Below are 17,169 nucleotides of genomic sequence, written 5' to 3'. Positions count from 1 at the left end.
CTATCTCCAAAGACAAACAAAATGCTGAAGAGTCCGTATTCAATACTGTGTATGTTCAAATGCGTTTGAAAATCGCCTTCGAGCTGGCATTGACCGTAGCGTAAACTCTGCACGCCCCTCTCGGGCGCAAGAGCGCCATGACCCGACCACGACTCGTCCACGTGCACACCCTAAATCAACCAAACACGCGCACCTGCGTTGCTGCGTATCTGGCTCACGTAGCAGCACTTCATATACAATATAGTCGCATCCCCCACTACGCTCACACGTTTATTTTACCACCTCCAAGCCACAAGGTAAGAGTTAACTCTTTTACTGAGATCTTTTTACAATTTTTTGCCGGTAAAGTTATAACGACGCCGGCAGTGACATATAACGTGATCGTTTAATACCCGTAATCAATGTTAAGCTGTGGGGTGAAAGGTTCTTTCATAGAGCTTCCAGGTTTACACAAAAATGTTCCTCTTATAATGCCTTCCTCTTTAAAACGTCGTTGACTCATGTTGGCTTGTTAACTGTTCTCCAAGCAGAGGTTGATGGGGGAAGATCGTTACCTTTTTATATATAGCCCTTTTTTGTCGCTACCCCTACCACCTTGGGTGGTGAATTGGACCCTCTGTGGCCAATGGATACTGCCTGGCCAATTTGATACTGTCTTTTGGCCACCCTAGGATATGCTTGGAGATTATTGTTGACTACATTCCGTACCCACGTTTCAAGTCCTTGTTAGTACTACATATGACTCATATATAACTACAAACAAGGTTAACTCCTTGCTACTACTATGTATCAATATGTATCAATACTATATATATCAATGTGTTGAATATGGCAGCATTGATAGACTTCGTATTTCAGTACATAGACCCCTAAAGCCGATGTACAGGAATATCTTTAATATTTCACCGGTATCCTGGTAGATGGTAGATATTATTGTGTCCATAAGCAGCATGTATATAGTTATTTACAAAATATCGGAGCAGGAAAATACGAAAAATTGGGAATGCCCTACGTAAAACGTACGTATATCAATTCAACGTATCTGCTCTAGAATACGGTGTGTTGCCTTCTTTATTTCCCTTTATATCCAGAACTATGATTATACTGATAACTTTATTGCAAAATAGTTGTACAGGGTACAGAGTATCGCATCTACTAAGTACATTAACTACATTTTCATAATGCTTAACCTATCTAATACAAAGGTGGGTGGCTAGCTAGTATGGGATAGGTATGACCTTTTGGAGGAGTTTCTAATATCTATACAGTCTTTAATATATATATCCTTATGTATAGCATGCAGGGGTTGTCACAAATCATTATGTATTTAAATTTGCTTTATGTGTATATGTGCAAAATAATATAAGTCAGCAGCAAAGGCCGGGTATGACCATGGACTCCCAGTGACTCTTATAGGAGAGCCATGATTGGTCCGCTGGTGGTGGGTGTGTTGAGGGCTTGTACGTGACCATAACGCGAATGAAATACTGAAATAATTATTATTCTGCAATCTCTTCTTTTTAACATTCTAAACTGTAAAGTAGTTCATTTCTCGGCATTCTCAATTGTGTTGAAGTATTTCTCTGATATATTACTTTATAGCTTTGTTCTGTATTGTCTGCATTGTTTGTTGACCACATTGTTTAGAGCTTATGATACTAGTTTATGGTCAGTTATGGCGTTGGATATGGGCATTAAATCATTGTAGGTTAACAGCAAATGTATAAAACATGTGCATTAAGTAAACAAGTTTCTCAGTTCAAGGAGGTCTTATCTAACTTCTTTGTTCAAAATATCTCTTGATCTTATTAGATCAAGGGATATTTTATATCTCTTTGTTGACTTGGTGCATTTTATTGTACCCTGTTCGAGTGCTTGGTTTGGTTTTCTCAGTGCATATATTTTATTCTATTCAACCTTAGCTATAGACACTTTCAAGTTTCTTAGTATCTGTATCTGTATTTGAATTTTATAGCCGGTATAACCACCCTTTTGCGTAACACACCAGCTTGATAAATATGTACTTTGTGTATATCCTTTAAGCCTCTGTCATACATTCAGAGACAAGGTCGGCTGATCGAACTTTGGGAGCAGTCTGACCAGATTTAGGCCACTCGCACCTTCTATAGCTATACGAATCGCATTGAATTTGAGTTAAATTTGAGTCAAATTCGATCCCCCCCGAACACTGCTGACCTACTCCCAACCGCCAGCCAACCATCAGCCAAATATGGTCAAACCTCCCGTCCTCACGAATATTTTTCCAACCTTTTTAAAAACATAGTTTTACACGGATGGCGCAGCCAAACAGTAGCCGACATGGCCGTACATCAGCCAGTCTAGCCTCCTGTGCAGGCTCCGGGGCGGGTGGGGATTTTGATACAGCGTTTTAAAGAGTTGTTAACGCGTGTAGGAACGCCGGCCATCCTACAATCAGCCGCCGAGAGAAGGTTCCGTGTTGTTGGATGGCCGGCAATTAAAATAACGCGTTAAAAACTCTTCAAAACGCTGTGTCAAAATTCCTACTCGCCCCGGAGCCTGCACCGGAGGCTAAGGCAGTCAAGCCCCTGTCACACATTCACGAACGTCCCACAAACGTCCCGAACAGGTCGGCTGGTGTTCGGGAGCACTCTGACCAGATTTAGGGCAAGGCCACCTTTTCAATTTCACTCAAAATGAATTTGACTTAAATTGGCGTCAAATTTGATTCCTGAACACTCCCCGAACACTGCTGACTTACTTACAGATGGTTGGCCGGTGTTTTGCTGACTTACGGTCGAAAACTAGCCAAGATTGATCGAACCTCCCGAGCGCCTCACGAATGTTTTAAAATGTTTTGAAACATTCGGCTGGTGCAGTCGAATCATTGCCGACCCAGCCGAAAGCCAGCCGACCCACTCCTAACCTTGATTGGCGGGCGTTCGGCTACCGTTCTGGAGGGCAAATTTGTGAATGCGTCACAAACCTTGCTCCCGAGCTATTCCTTAGGCCATGTTGATTTGATTATATGGATGACATCCTCGCGCGCATGAATTTTCGGCCGTTTCCAAAAAAAAAAGTTTTCAACCATAGTGTAAATCGTACAAAACACTTGCAAAATGATCAAATATATACCGTAAGTTGCAAAAAAAAATATTTGAAAACGATACCAATGTCGTAGACTCTCAAAATCAAATGAAAAAGACGAAAATGTGAAGAAATGAATTTGAAGATTAGATTATTCGTCATACCACACTCTGTGTCCTTTGTACAACCTTCATGACCACGTAGATGTCATGATGAAAGAAACTTTTTTTTTGCAAAACTTTTTTTTTATTCGCACGCTCGCATCAGTGTTGGGGTTTCCAGAGGATGTCATCCATATAATCAAATCAACATGGCCTTACCATGGTTGGGGGGAGTTCGGTAGTGTTCGGCCATATGTGACAGGGGCTAACGTCTGCCATATTTGGTGTTGCGCTGGTTGCTATATATACGGAGTTATTACTGTGTAGTCGGTATAACCACCCTTCTGTGTAACACACCTGGTGTATACATGTATGTACTTTGTGTATATCACATAGGTTGACGTATTTGTTGTTACGTGACCGACTTTTCTACTGAGACTGTCAATTCAGCGGTTTTGCCAGTGTTTGCTTTTTAAACAAGCCGTCACGTATGTTTGACCTTCTCTTATATCAACACGTCTGGTCGCCTGAGGACAATTGCAAACAACGTGAGCACGTTATCTAATCGTTGGCCTTGGTTTTTAGATTACAAATCTGCAAGTCCGCAAAACGCTATGGATTTCGTTGTTAAATGCGACCTATCGGTGAACTTCAATTAATTTGAAAAGTGCAATGTGCGCGTCCGTTCGGACAACTTTTTTTTACTTAGTGGTCGCCACGCGTACGTAACACGGCCGTTAGGCCACTGCAAGGTGAATGGTGCTACCACCTGAATGGTATGACCACTCACCTGGGTTACGGGTTACCGAGTAGAACTGTAACAGCAACTCTTCTCCCTGAGTCAGAAACATCATGTTTGAGACCAGCCCAATTTCTCACAAGTAGTGAGGACTAACTGACCCAATAGGAGAAGCAGGGGTTACGAGGCTGGTCGGGAAAATTCCCTACCCCATTAACTAGAATGAATTTGAAACGTTCAATGTGCGCGCGCGTCCGTTCGGACAATTGTAATGAATTCGAAAATTTAAAGTTCAATCTGCGCGTCACCCAAAGTAGGCGTGTGTGCACCCAACGTAGTTATGTGTGCACCCGGTACCCAAAGTAGGCATGTGTGCACCCAAAGTAGGCATGTGTGCACCCAAAGTAGGCATGTGTGCACCCAAAGTAGGCATGTGTGCACCCAAAGTAGGCATGTGTGCACCCAAAGTAGGCATGCATGTACCCAAAATAGGTGTGTTGATCCAAAAAAGTATGTGTGTTGCTTATTGTACCTGTCGGCCACGGTACTTATGGAATGCCCAGTGAATTGTTCTTGCTTCATGTCAGCGTTGTAGATTCAGAATGACTGTTTGAAAACCATGTCTTGTAAAAGCTCTACTCAAGTCTCGTACTCAAGCTCTATCTTCTTGTTTACAGAAAGGTGCCAAAACCGCTACGTAGAAAACACCTACCCAACCCAACACAAAATTGTTCAGGAAAAGGAGCTAAATCGCCTTTCTAGACTTTGAAGATTTTTTGTAGAGCTTAATAATGATTGGGGCAGTGTGGCCGGTTGTTGTCGGTTTTATAATCGCCTTTATTCTCGCCTTCGCCGTGGGAGCGAACGACGTCGCCAATTCCATCGGCACGTCCGTCGGCGCCAAAGTCCTGACCCTACGTCAAGCCTGCGTCCTCGCCAGCGTTTTCGAGCTGCTTGGAGCCATTCTAGTCGGCGCCAAAGTATCGGACACGATACGGAAGGGGATCGTGGATGTGAACGTATTCAACGGTACAGAGGAGCTACTGATGTTCGGAAACCTGGCGGCATTGTCAGGTAAGGTCAGAACCTATCTACAAACTGTAATTCTTACTACATGAAATTCAATATTTCAGTCTCAACTTTTAAGCTTTTAACACATATACACTGGTCCTGCCCAGAACTTACATTCCACTGACTATTCTCCTACTGACTTCACACTGGTCCTGTCCCTGGTGCTGAACTTACATTCACACTGACTATCCTCCTAGTGACTTCACACTGGTCCAGTCCCTGGTGCTGAACTTACATTCACACTGACTATCCTCCTAGTGACTTCACACTGGTCCTGCCCAGAACTTACATTCACAATAATTTTAAAAATACTTGAGTGTGCCGTCACCATGTCTTGTGATAACTTGTTGGAATAATAATGATTAAAAACATGTAATGATGTTCAGGTAGTGGTGTCTGGCTTCTGGTGGCGACGTTTGCCCGACTACCGGTGTCGACGACCCACAGTATTGTCGGAGCCACCGTCGGGTTCACTCTCGTAGCAGCCGGGGCTAAAGGCGTGAACTGGCCCCAGATCGGACTTATTGGTAAGGCTTCAGTCGGAAATGTCCATGAAATGTTATAATATGTTTTGCCGATATGGCTAGAAGATACTTGTATTTGACGACAGTTAGATGTGCTCGCTCTATTTTTCTTTGTTCTGGTTGGTTAGGTAAATTAAATTGGTAAGTTACATATACATAAGGGTATTAATGCACCACCCATACAGTATTTACCTGACCGACATGTCCGTTAACTCCTCAGCTACTTTCATCAGGGACCGAATAGGCTGTGCAACTCCTTTTCGCATGGTGGCGTTGTGACACTGTTTGCACCTTGATAAATGTGTAGTTCTGAGGTGAATTATCTTTGTTTTTTATATCCAGTTGGTTCCTGGGTGGTCTCTCCCCTGTTGTCTGGACTCATCACGTCAGCATTCTTCAAGTTTGTGGAGTTCTTCATCTTGAGAAAGGTCAGGACAGTACTTGGTCACTATCTGTACAGATATAATACTTGTTTTCAGTGTTCTGCAATATTGCAAAATCTGATAATTTTGTTACACACACGCCCAATTACACCCCCCACACAATTACAGACATGCATACATGTGCACACACACACACACACACACACACACACACAAACAAACACACGCACACACACACACACAATGACAGAAATACATACATGTGTACACACACACACGCACACACACACACACACACACACACACACACACGCACACACACACACACAGATTGATAGACACACAACACAAACAATATTTGAATCCCTTTAACATCGTTGTTATGTTACATGTAGGACAACGCAGCCCAAACTGGCTTGAAGTTGCTTCCAGGATTCTACGCATTCACCTTAATCATCAACCTGTTCTCAATATTCTACACTGGGGCCCCGCGTAAGTATGAATATTCATATTTCCAAAATGTGACGTCGACGTCATCTTACTGAGTATTATGTTTACCTTCGCAGAAGGAAAACATGTTTTAGCTTTTGTTTCTTTTTTTTTCTTCTTCTCCAAACAAACATGGTCAATGACCTGAACCAGGCGTCTGTCACCATGGTAACTAGTGTCGGGTTACATCATGTTGCAATTTCATAGCAAGAGGGATTTAGACTCCTGTATATATATGAATGTGTTTGAGTAAGAATTGACAGAAGGTAAACATTATGCATTTGCTTTGCAAATGTTACCTTAGTTTAGACGTTTCTTTCCATATCTTTACGTGTTGAATATTTTCTCGTCAAATGACAGACTGGGCAAATTGTTTGTCTGTCCTGAGCAGTAAATTGTGTCAAATAGACAGAAAGACGGACGCTGGCTAGAGCACTGCCTGTGATATTCCACGTTTCCTTGATAAAATGTTGTCCATATCCTGCTTACATTGGAAAAATATACTCAAATGATACCACATTATGCACTTTACTCCTTACCAGTAGCCCCTCCCCCCTATACTCTATTAATTGCCGAATTTTCGATACTGTGTTCAATTTCATTTCACTTTCTGGGAGATTTAATCTATGACATTAACAACGCTATTCATTTTATGTCTATTGGTGGGCCAGCCATTTTCATTTCATATCCGCTATACATTTTGTATTTGTTACTTCAACCTGTATTTCGATCTGTTTATATGTTCTTAAGCAAAGGATCTTATAAGCACACTACGTGCTTGCTATCCGTTGCTCATAAATCCATGGGAATAAAATAAAAATATGTTTTTTCTATCATGCAGTGCTGGGGTTTGATAAGATCCCCCTGTACGGTGTGTTTATCCTGAGTTTTGGGGGAGGGATGCTGATCGGCCTGCTGGTATGGCTGTTCTTTGTGCCGTGGATGAGAAGAAAAATCCAAGGTAATCAAAATTCTTCTTTTTCACATCAATCTTTAGTAATCATGATTCCATAAGCCCTGTTTATGCTAAGAGCACATTTCCAAACCGGGGCCCGGTCGGGCAGTTTGCGAGAACAAAAAACGAACAATTCATACATGTAAAAAATGTATGTAAATAGCACTCGTGACAGTATTGTGAATTTGCGGTTTTACATAGCGACTTTTACGACAAGCCGGCACATGCTGGCCCTTTTCAGCATTTATGAGTCGGTACAGTACTGAGTTCTTGAGTTCCATGGGCAGCCTGGGTGCCATCCTCTGTAGTTACCACCGGCTGCCTATTGTCGCTAGCTAGCTACCATGGACTACAGAGGATGACACCCAGGCCAGAGCTAAGAGAGGGTGATTTTTTTAGAACAGGTGAAAATCAATGCGCACGCGGATGTCATCCATAGATCAAGTCATTGCGGCCTTACCAAGATTCATCGGACGATATTTGACTGTTGAAAAAGTTTCATTTTGAGACCTATAATAGATTCAGATTCAGATTCAGATTGGCTTTATTGATGTCGCAGTGGAGTACACTGAATCAAGATCAATATTACATAAACGTACAATATAATGGTTGGCGATATAGGGTTAAAAGGTAGTGCAATAGCAAAATACAGTACATGATTAAAATACAGTACAATAATCAATAAAAGAGGAGCGTCATATATACAAAGAATTGGTCGTGACAGTAAGAGAATATTCGCTCATTGACAATGCATTAAAATAAGTTATAGATTAAAAGTCATGCTGGTTCAACAATATTGAGTAATATATGTTTTTTTGTCCAGAAATCCACGACGCCAAGTTATCCGTGGTGCCCTCACAGTCCATGTGGCGACAGTCCATCGAACATCTCTCCCAACTACCCAACACAAAACTGCCGAACTCTGTCAAGTATGAACCAGAAGATGACAAGGGCCACTGTAACATGGCGTATGAAGAAACCGACTCTCAGGAAAGAGAGGAGAAGCTTAGAGACACTCCCAACTCAAACGGTGTGATAATGATTGTCTCCCCGAATGGTCTAATCCTTCCAACCGATAATAACACTAATATAGAGGACAAATCTACGGCAAATGGACATGTCAGCAATGGAGATATTGTAGTAAACACTTCCACCAAGGAAGAGGATATAACAACAACGCAAAATGGATGTCTGGGATCGAGAATTGAGGGAACGCTGGAAGATCACGAGGACGCAAACACTCACGTGCACATCAAGGAAGTCAAGGACACCCCCGAGGTGGGGAAATTGTTCCAGTTTCTCCAGGTGTTGTCGGCGGGATTTGGTGCCTTTGCTCACGGAGGAAATGATGTCAGGTATGTATGGGACTTCTGGCATTATTTTTACACAATATTTTTTTCAATAATTTGATATCTTAATCAGGTCAAAGACCCCTGACTTATTTTTGGTCTACGGTGGCATAGTTATTTCTGCATTCGTTGCGTTTCGCTGTGGTGTAATGCGTTACACCAGATTAATACATAAAAGATTGTTTTGTTATTATGTATATATATATAATACCTATATATAACCGTTATATATATCAACCAAGAATTGAGGTGTTCATAAACTCGTATTTCCCCAGAACTATCGTAGACTGGAGTTCGTTGCCACCAAGCACAGTTGGGGCATCATCACTAGAAAGCTTTAAACAACTCCTGCAATCAAATGTGCAAAGATTGAGTGTAACAAGTCGTTCGGTGTGATATAGCTAGCTGCCGCCGCGCCGCGTGCCTGTGAAGCTGGCGTGTTAAGCCGAAGGGCGGTTATACCGGCCATACCGATACAGATACAGATATAACCTATATATCACCTATATACCCCTTTCTATTTTGTATTATGTTCAATAGTCGTTGCCATAAATTGTACCTTGTATTTGTTTTTTTCTGATTACCTGCAGCAATGCAATCGGCCCCGTGGTGGCGCTGTGGCTGATCTACCAGGAAGGCAACGTTGCGCAGAAGTCCGTCACCCCGATCTGGATCTTGTTTTACGGCGGCGCGGGCATGATCATCGGCCTGTGGGTACTGGGCCGCAGGGTCATCAAAACAGTCGGGGAGGACCTCACCCCCATCACCCCTTCTAGGTGAGTGGTATCGTCCTAGTTGCCTTCGTCAGAAGGCTATGCGATCGTTTTGGGTATGTATATATGGCCAGACAGGAGTATAAATCCCTCCTACTATAAAATTGCAACATAATGTAACCCAACACCAGTTACCATGGTGAGAGACGTCAACAAATCAGCTCATTGGTCAGGTCAGAGGCCAGTGTTTGGAGCGGAAGAAGAAGAAGAAACGTTGCAAAACAATATGTTTTCCTTCGATAAACATAAAAATAGCAGTGTAAAATTAACTCCAGTTAATTAACCTTTTGAGTTGTATCTTCATGCAAGGACGTTCATGCTTCATGACATTTGCCCTTACCTATATACTATTACCCACAGAAAACACTATAGTCTGTTCATATCTGTTTGGCTTTAGATTGGGTTTGTTCTTTACCTTCACAGTGGATTCACCATCGAGATAGGAGCAGCTACCACAGTACTTCTTGCTTCCAACATTGGAATTCCTATAAGTACAACACACTGCAAGGTAGAGTCTACTGTATTTTGTTTTAAGCACAATATAGCATTATTCAACATATACAGCATATCAAATATTGAAATCCTGTCATTAATGTAAATCATTGGTATATATCATTTTCACATTAATCATGCAGATCAATTTAATAATTGATATCCATTGATTATTTTCTCTTTTCAAATTATATATGTCACGTGTTTGAAAGTTATAGAATGCAGCTAATTCTTATGATTTCGATAATTTATCATGCAACTTATTTCCTGATTTGCATTATGAGTATTTGACTATGTCAATCATCAGTTAAGCTACCTACATAACCAAATTCAAGACAATCTGTCAAGCCTATATTGAGTTGTGGTCCCCAAACTTGCCAACAAAAATGGCCCCTGCAGTTCCAAAAAAGCTGCTAGGGGGTCTAAACCTACACCAATTCTTCACATGGCCCAAATGATATCTGCCACCCAAAAATAATGCCCCCAGCATATCCAAGGCACCTGATATCGAAGTAGAAGTACTGTTGCAGTATCAAGGAAAGCTGCCAGGGGTTCCAAAATTTATCATAATTTCTTTGATAGCTCAATTATTAGCCACCTACTAAATTTCATATCAATCCAACCATAGGTTCTTGAGTTATCATGCTAAACCAAATAAAGCATAACGTTACATACATACATACATACATACATACAAACGGACAATCTCTACCATAAACACAACACCTTGTAGATTAAGACAACTGTCCAGTGCCCTTCACGAAAGGTAGTGGGTCTTTTTGAAACGTCTGACCGTTACCAAAATCATATCCGGTTGCTTCTGGATGCAATCAACAGTGACATCTAGTGACATTAAGCGGAATAGCATGTCTGAAAGGAATCGTGGTCCGTCCACTGAATCTCTGAATCATTGATGGGTCCATCAAGTGTTCCCCCTGGCCAGTATGCCTTGGCGTGTAAGGCCAAAATTGCTCGATGGTGTTCTTTATATTATTATGTTTACCGAAGGAAAACATATTGTTTTTGCTCCATTTCTTCTTCCTCTTCTTCTTCTTCTGTTCCAAACACTAATCTCTGACCTGGCCAATGGCCTCTTTTGTTAACGTCTGTCACCATAGAAACTGGTGTTGGGTTACATAATGTTGCGATTTCATAGAAGGCATTTAGACTCATGTCACCATGTACACGCACATATATGTGAATGAGGAAGAATTAACAGAGCAGACTATATCCGAAGGTAAACATTATGCATTTGCTTCGCAAATGTTACATTTCTAGTTATATTTACAGTTTTTATTTTATGCTTGCAGGTTGGTTCAATTGTTTTCGTCGGGTGGCTGAGATCTCGGGCCTCGGTGGACTGGAAACTCTTCCGCAACATCGTGTTCGCCTGGGTCGTCACCCTGCCGGTGGCGGGGGGCATTTCTGCCGCCGTCATGGCTCTACTGCGCCTCGCGGTGTGACCTCTCCCCCCCTCCCCGAATAGGCCTATTCACGAGTTTCCATCCCCAGGATGCATTGCGAAAACAGGGGTCTAAACCTCATTTGCAAAGGACAGAAAGGCATCGGAATGATCCTGTTGACGTTAAACAGCTTGTTTTCCAGTGTGTTTTGAGGTGTCGGGGCATGTTATGCTCAACGTTAATTAAATTACTATGGTCGAATCTGAAAACAAATAGAGAATGATTTTTTTTTAAATATGTGGTTTGTAACGTTATAGTGGAAACGCTATACTGATGCTGTAACGTTACAAACCACATGTTCCATGTTGCATTGAAAACAACACAAAAAGTTCATTCTCTATACGGATTCATTTCTATACGGATCGAATTTGAGTTAAATTTGAGTCAGATTTGACTGCCAACCACACCCGACCTACTCCCGACCACCAGCCAACCATGGCACAACCTCCTGTCCACACCAGAATGTTGTAAACATTTTTAAACATTCGCGGCTTGTATCGCGGCAGTTTTAATCGATTTTTTTCGACGTTTCATTGTTACAATTTTTTTGTACTTCTTGTTTTCATATCATCTAAATATGTGCTAGATATTATGAGCTCACTGTGCACCGAAATACACCTTATCATCAATAGATCAATGGGTTGAGATTTTTTTGGACCATGTGCACATACATACGTAACCTTGTATATATGTACTGAACTTGCCAATGTCAGAAAAAAAAGAGATACAATGTAAAACTTTTGTTAATACCACCTTTGTTACTGTTTTTTCACCAAAGCATATTTGCGAAAATGATTGTATCATGATTCAATGAATGGACATGCATTGCTAATACATGTTTTATTACATATATTAACTGATGATGATATATCATATTGTTTTATTACATATATCAACTGATGATGATATATCATATTGGTTTGTTTAAGCCTTTGTTTATTCCATTATGTAGAACTGAAGAACACATTCAAATATACTCGTTACCATTTACAACAATATGATTTGACTTTCTTGCACAAAATAAATAAACAATAAATTTACATATATGATGATGGTTTATCAACGAAAGGTATCACGGTACATGCTGAATTTTAAGTCTTTCTTACAACTTGTTCTTAAATATACAATATGTAATGTAGTTTTAAAAAGTTCATTTACACCTTAACACTGAATTAAAAAAAAGGTATAGCATAACATATTCCATTTAGATCAATAAACACAATTACAAGTACCCTAGTAGATACAATGCCGAGGTACAGAATGTGTAGCCTGGGTACCATCCGGATTTTCGCTCCGCAACGCTCGAAAAAATCACATTCGAAAATCCGGTTATAACCCAGGCTACAGAATATGTCCAAGTCAGGACGATTTCAAGTCCATGGTGCAAAGGTAAATTGTATGGTAGAGAAAGGATCTCAGTCTTTTAGTTCTGAAGCTTCTAAAACCGAAACATCTAACAAAAAGGCAGAACTGCACTTTACTTAGCAGCTTGGTTCTCATCTAAGTAAGGAACCCTCTCCCAAGTCCCTGGCACTGTTACTTTATATTCTGCGTTTCTGTAGCCCACAGGATCGGCAAACATACGCATGAACGAGTCTGCACTCATAGAAGTCTGGTCCTGAGGATCAGGCTGCCCGGTTAGGGCGGCTAGCTCTGTGATATATGAAGTATACAGAGGGAATATCTCATGGGCTTGATGCGGCGCTAGCCCTGCCTCTAGACGGCTTGCAAAGTCTCGGTCAACTTCTTCATCCATTTCTGTCTTAGAGGGAAGGCTGATGCTACCATCTAAGGTCCCTAAAGCAAGCTTGATTTGGAGTTGAAATAAAGCGAATGATATGGAGTGATTTGTGAGCCCCCCAAATGACATAGTAGGGTGGGTGGTGTTGATAACATGCTTGTACAGCGGGGAAACTCTGCCCTGGTGGATTGTTATGCCGCATTCAGGAGTCAAGAAGGGAAAACTTGGACGAGAACCTGTACAGAACACGACATCGTCTGCCCAGAACTCTTGCCCGTCCCGAAATCTGACAATGTTTGGACCTTTGATACTCTCTATTCTAGACGCTTGAGTTACGTTAGGTGGAAGGTTGTGTATGTGCATGGCGGGTGGGTTGGAATGACTGAGTACGAGATGTTTTGCCACCTCGGAGATGTCCACGCTTAGGTCGATACCAGAGGAGAGACCGCCGGCGATGACGACGTTTCTCCCCCGGAATGGTTCAGGGACCCGGTAGTGGTGACTGTGCAGGGTCCGGCCCTGGAACTGGCTGGCACCGGGGATAAACGGAGTGTACGGGGTGATAAAAGGCCTGCATAAGAACAGGGATTCCAGAGTATACAGTGAAATTTTACGGAATATAGTGGACTTTTTACGGAATACAGTGGAATTTTACGGAATACAGTGCAATTTTACTAGTATACAGTGCAATTTTACGAAATACAGTACAATCGTATTAGTATACAGTACAGTTTTACTCGTATACAATGCAATTTATTTACTAATACGATTGCACTGTATTCCGTAAAATTGCACTGCGTACTCTGGCACCCCTGGAGAGAGGAAACCAAAGTTTGTTGTAGTAAACATTGGACTTTATTCCAACACAAAGATTACACAGAGATCAAATTTTCAACGACCACTGTCGCCTTCATCAGGATAATTAATAACCAATCACTTCAAAACGTAATCTCGCGAGAGTTAAGGTTACAGGCACGTGACCGAATTCGATCTGTATAATCTTTGTGTCGAAATAAAGTTCAATGTTTTACTTTGATTACTACGAGCGTACCAACACGGATGAACTTTCTTGAACTTTTGGTGTAATTGAATGCCAAATTCTTTATTCACAACCAATTGTTTAACAAGAGCCAACGTTTCGATAACCGTCTGCCATTTTCATTAGGCCACAGCAAGTAAATTTTATGGATGACATCCTCCGTAGACTCCAAATCTAATGCGAGCGGGCGGAAAAAAAACAAGGCGGGCCGAAAAAACAAGGTTTTTTTTAATGGGCGAAAATCAATGCGCCCGCTGATGTCATCCATGAAAATTACTTGCTGTGGCCTTAGGGTAATTATGACTGTGTAACAAATTATGAGTGTGTAACAAAAAAAAAAGAAAAAAGAAAATAAACAAGCAAATAGGATGAAAAAATAAAACTAGAGTTCCACGATCTCATACCTTCGCCAAACGAAGTCGTAAAGACGACTGTAAATGGTTCTCATTGCTTATGCAAATACCCGACAACTTACCCGCCATTGCAGACCATGACAGCATCAAACTGTTCCATGCTGGTTCTGTCTGGTGCCGTGACTTTGGATGTCGTGATTTGCCATTTCACGTCGCCGTGAACGTGGACAGGTTTCACTACGTTAACCCTGGTTAGGAACTGGGGAATAGAAGGTTGGAAAAGCTACGTTGAATGAGTTGAGAAACAAGCGAAACAAATCTCTATTTATATTTCGTTCCATAGGTATGGATGAAATGTTTTTATATTGTCTTAGAACTGGGGAACAGGAAATTTGAAAAGCTACGTTGAATGAGTTGAATTGAGAAACAAGCAAAACAAATCTCTTTTTATATTTCGTTCCATAGGTATGGATGAAATGTTTTTATATTGTGTTAGAACTGGGGAACAGGAAATTTGAAAAGCTACGTTGAATGAGTTGAATTGAGAAACAAGCAAAACAAATCTCTTTTTATATTTCGCTCCAAAGGCATGGATGAGATTTTTTTCTTGTTTTAGAACTGGGGAACAGGGGGTTGATAAACAAACAAAGCAAAACAAAATCTCTTTTCTATTTCGCTCCATAAGTATTGATGAAATATGTTATTTTCTATTTTTTTATATACTCATGTTTCTTCTTCTCGTCCTCACTCGCTCACTCACTCACTCACTCACTCACTCACTCACTCACTCACTCACTCACTCACTCACTCACTCACTCACTCACTCAATCATTAATTCATGGCAAAACAGAATATTAAAAAAAGACACGTTTATCCTAGATGGTTAGCAAACAAACAAACAAATAACAAACAAATGCTTCCCCCCGCATCTCAAATCTCTTCTCATCTTTCTATCATATGTCAAATTCAATCCAGGTAGCAAATGGCAAGTCTGTGTACCTGAATATGCAAATGACAAGTATGCGTACCTAAATATGCAAATGACCAGTATTCGTACTTGAATAGGCAAATGACAAGTATGCGTACCTAAATATGCAAATGACCAGTATGCGTACTTGAATAGGCAAATGACCAGTATGCGTACCTAAATATGCAAATGACCAGTATGCATACCTGAATATGCAAATGACTAGTATACGTACCTGAATAGGCAAATGACCAGTATGCGTACCTAAATATGCAAATATAGGTACCTGAATATACTTGTGAAGTCCAAAGTGTTCTGCATAGTTCTCTAGATACTGCAGCACCTCACTGTGATGGAGGTAAGACTGTATACTGCTGTCGTGAGGAAAGTCTGGGAAGAACATCGCCTCCTTGGGAACATTCGTCCTATATTAGAGGAAAACAAAACACATATTATGTACCCATTATAACGGTTTTAACGATTTGAATGGTGGGCATAAGATAAAATGCTACAGTATTGAGAAGAGGACTTAGAAACTATAGGTAAAACTATAAGTCACTAAGTAGCTACAACAAATACATGTGACCAGTTTGTTGTTATACCTTAGATTTTTGTATATTATATGTACATTTACGACTAGATTATGATACATATTTATATTATATTATATGTGTTATATATTACATATTATATTTGGAAGAGGACTCAGAAATAGCTATAAGTCACTAACATTAGCTACAACAATAGATGTAAGCAAGTTGTTGTTATACCTTAGGTTTTTGTATATTATATATACATTTACGACTAGATGATAATAAATATTTCTATCATATGTATTATATATTACATATTATATTTGGAAGAGGAGTCAGAAACAGCTATAGGTCACTAAGTAACGTTAGGTACAAAAATGTAAAAGATGTAAACAGGTTGTTGTTATACCTTAGGTTCTTGTATATGGTGGACTGTACAGGTAGCCCGTTGTCGTCCGTCCCGACCCGGTCCCGGTAGACCCAGGCCCCGCCCACCGCCGCTGTCTGCTCGTAAACGGTCGGCAGGTAGCGATCGGGCTCAGCCGACAGATGACGCGCCGCACACAGGCCGGCCGGACCAGCACCGATCACCGCCACACGGAGCATCATCTATCGGTAGACTGCTCGTCTCGGAACCAAGAGGTCCTGAGTTCGAACCCTCCCATGCCACCGCCCAAGAATCTCTTTATTCAGTGGCTTATCTCTCTATCTATTTATATATCGCATGATCTTTGATTACAGAAGCAATTAGAAAGGGCACTTAACACGAATTGTAATCACTTCACTCAGGTGCAAATGAGTATCGTGGTGTCCTCTGTCTTGGTGGCGTCATAAAAAAAGGTGATAAAAACTTGAGTGTGCCGTCAACACGTCTTAATTGTTGGAATAAAATAAAAACAACAACTATTATATTACCGACCGCCTTAGCAACGAGCACTGCCCGCCATTGTTTTGTTGGCAATCAACCAGAAGCCAACATCAACCACCATGGACTAAACAACTAACTGCAAGCAACTAACTGCAAAGTCAAAGTTGCTTATGCTGAGGTCACATTTCCAAACCGGGGCCCGGCCGGGCAGCTTTCGCGAAAGAAAAGGACGATATAAAAGATAACAAAACACAAAAATCTTT

At 41.1% G+C, this 17,169-nt stretch overlaps 2 protein-coding genes across 2 annotated transcripts; one reads left to right on the top strand and one right to left on the bottom strand.

Annotated features, from left to right (window-relative positions):
- Window positions 1–214: 214 nt before the first annotated feature.
- Window positions 215–12,224, top strand: LOC109475770 (sodium-dependent phosphate transporter 2-like). The gene is made up of 10 exons (XM_019776529.1): window positions 215–296; window positions 4,584–4,980; window positions 5,364–5,504; window positions 5,844–5,929; window positions 6,280–6,376; window positions 7,215–7,334; window positions 8,152–8,683; window positions 9,268–9,453; window positions 9,874–9,958; window positions 11,253–12,224. Exons 2-10 carry the CDS (start codon window positions 4,698–4,700, stop codon window positions 11,403–11,405), a joined length of 1,683 nt encoding a protein of 560 aa, XP_019632088.1. The 5' UTR covers window positions 215–296; window positions 4,584–4,697; the 3' UTR covers window positions 11,406–12,224.
- A 658-nt stretch (window positions 12,225–12,882) lies between these two features.
- Window positions 12,883–16,717, bottom strand: LOC109475759 (flavin-containing monooxygenase FMO GS-OX5-like). Its single transcript, XM_019776519.1, has 4 exons — window positions 16,448–16,717; window positions 15,792–15,930; window positions 14,661–14,797; window positions 12,883–13,717 (listed from the first exon to the last, which is right to left on the bottom strand). The coding sequence occupies exons 1-4, from the start codon at window positions 16,645–16,647 to the stop codon at window positions 12,883–12,885; spliced, it is 1,311 nt and encodes a 436-aa protein (XP_019632078.1). The 5' UTR covers window positions 16,648–16,717.
- Between the last annotated feature and the right edge of the window lie 452 nt (window positions 16,718–17,169).

Source organism: Branchiostoma belcheri, unplaced genomic scaffold (assembly GCF_001625305.1).
Source record: "Branchiostoma belcheri isolate BF01 breed outbred unplaced genomic scaffold, Haploidv18h27 scaffold35, whole genome shotgun sequence".
NCBI lineage: Eukaryota > Metazoa > Chordata > Leptocardii > Amphioxiformes > Branchiostomatidae > Branchiostoma > Branchiostoma belcheri.
The sequence above is the reverse complement of the archived record's forward strand: the minus strand, read 5'-3'. Positions and strand labels throughout refer to the sequence as shown.

What these genes read in the sequence shown, in the direction of transcription:
- LOC109475770 (XM_019776529.1), top strand. Translation starts at nt 4,698, where the DNA reads ATGATTGGGGCAGTGTGGCCGGTTGTTGTCGGTTTTATAATCGCCTTT. An exon ending in GATGAGAAGAAAAATCCAAG is followed by an intron (nt 7,335 to 8,151) that starts GTAATCAAAATT and finishes TTTTTTGTCCAG; the next exon opens with AAATCCACGACGCCAAGTTA. An exon ending in ACCCCCATCACCCCTTCTAG is followed by an intron (nt 9,454 to 9,873) that starts GTGAGTGGTATC and finishes TTACCTTCACAG; the next exon opens with TGGATTCACCATCGAGATAG.
- LOC109475759 (XM_019776519.1), bottom strand. Translation starts at nt 16,647, where the DNA reads ATGATGCTCCGTGTGGCGGTGATCGGTGCTGGTCCGGCCGGCCTGTGT. An exon ending in ACCATATACAAGAACCTAAG is followed by an intron (nt 15,931 to 16,447) that starts GTATAACAACAA and finishes CCTCTAATATAG; the next exon opens with GACGAATGTTCCCAAGGAGG. An exon ending in GTCATGGTCTGCAATGGCGG is followed by an intron (nt 13,718 to 14,660) that starts GTAAGTTGTCGG and finishes GTTCTTATGCAG; the next exon opens with GCCTTTTATCACCCCGTACA.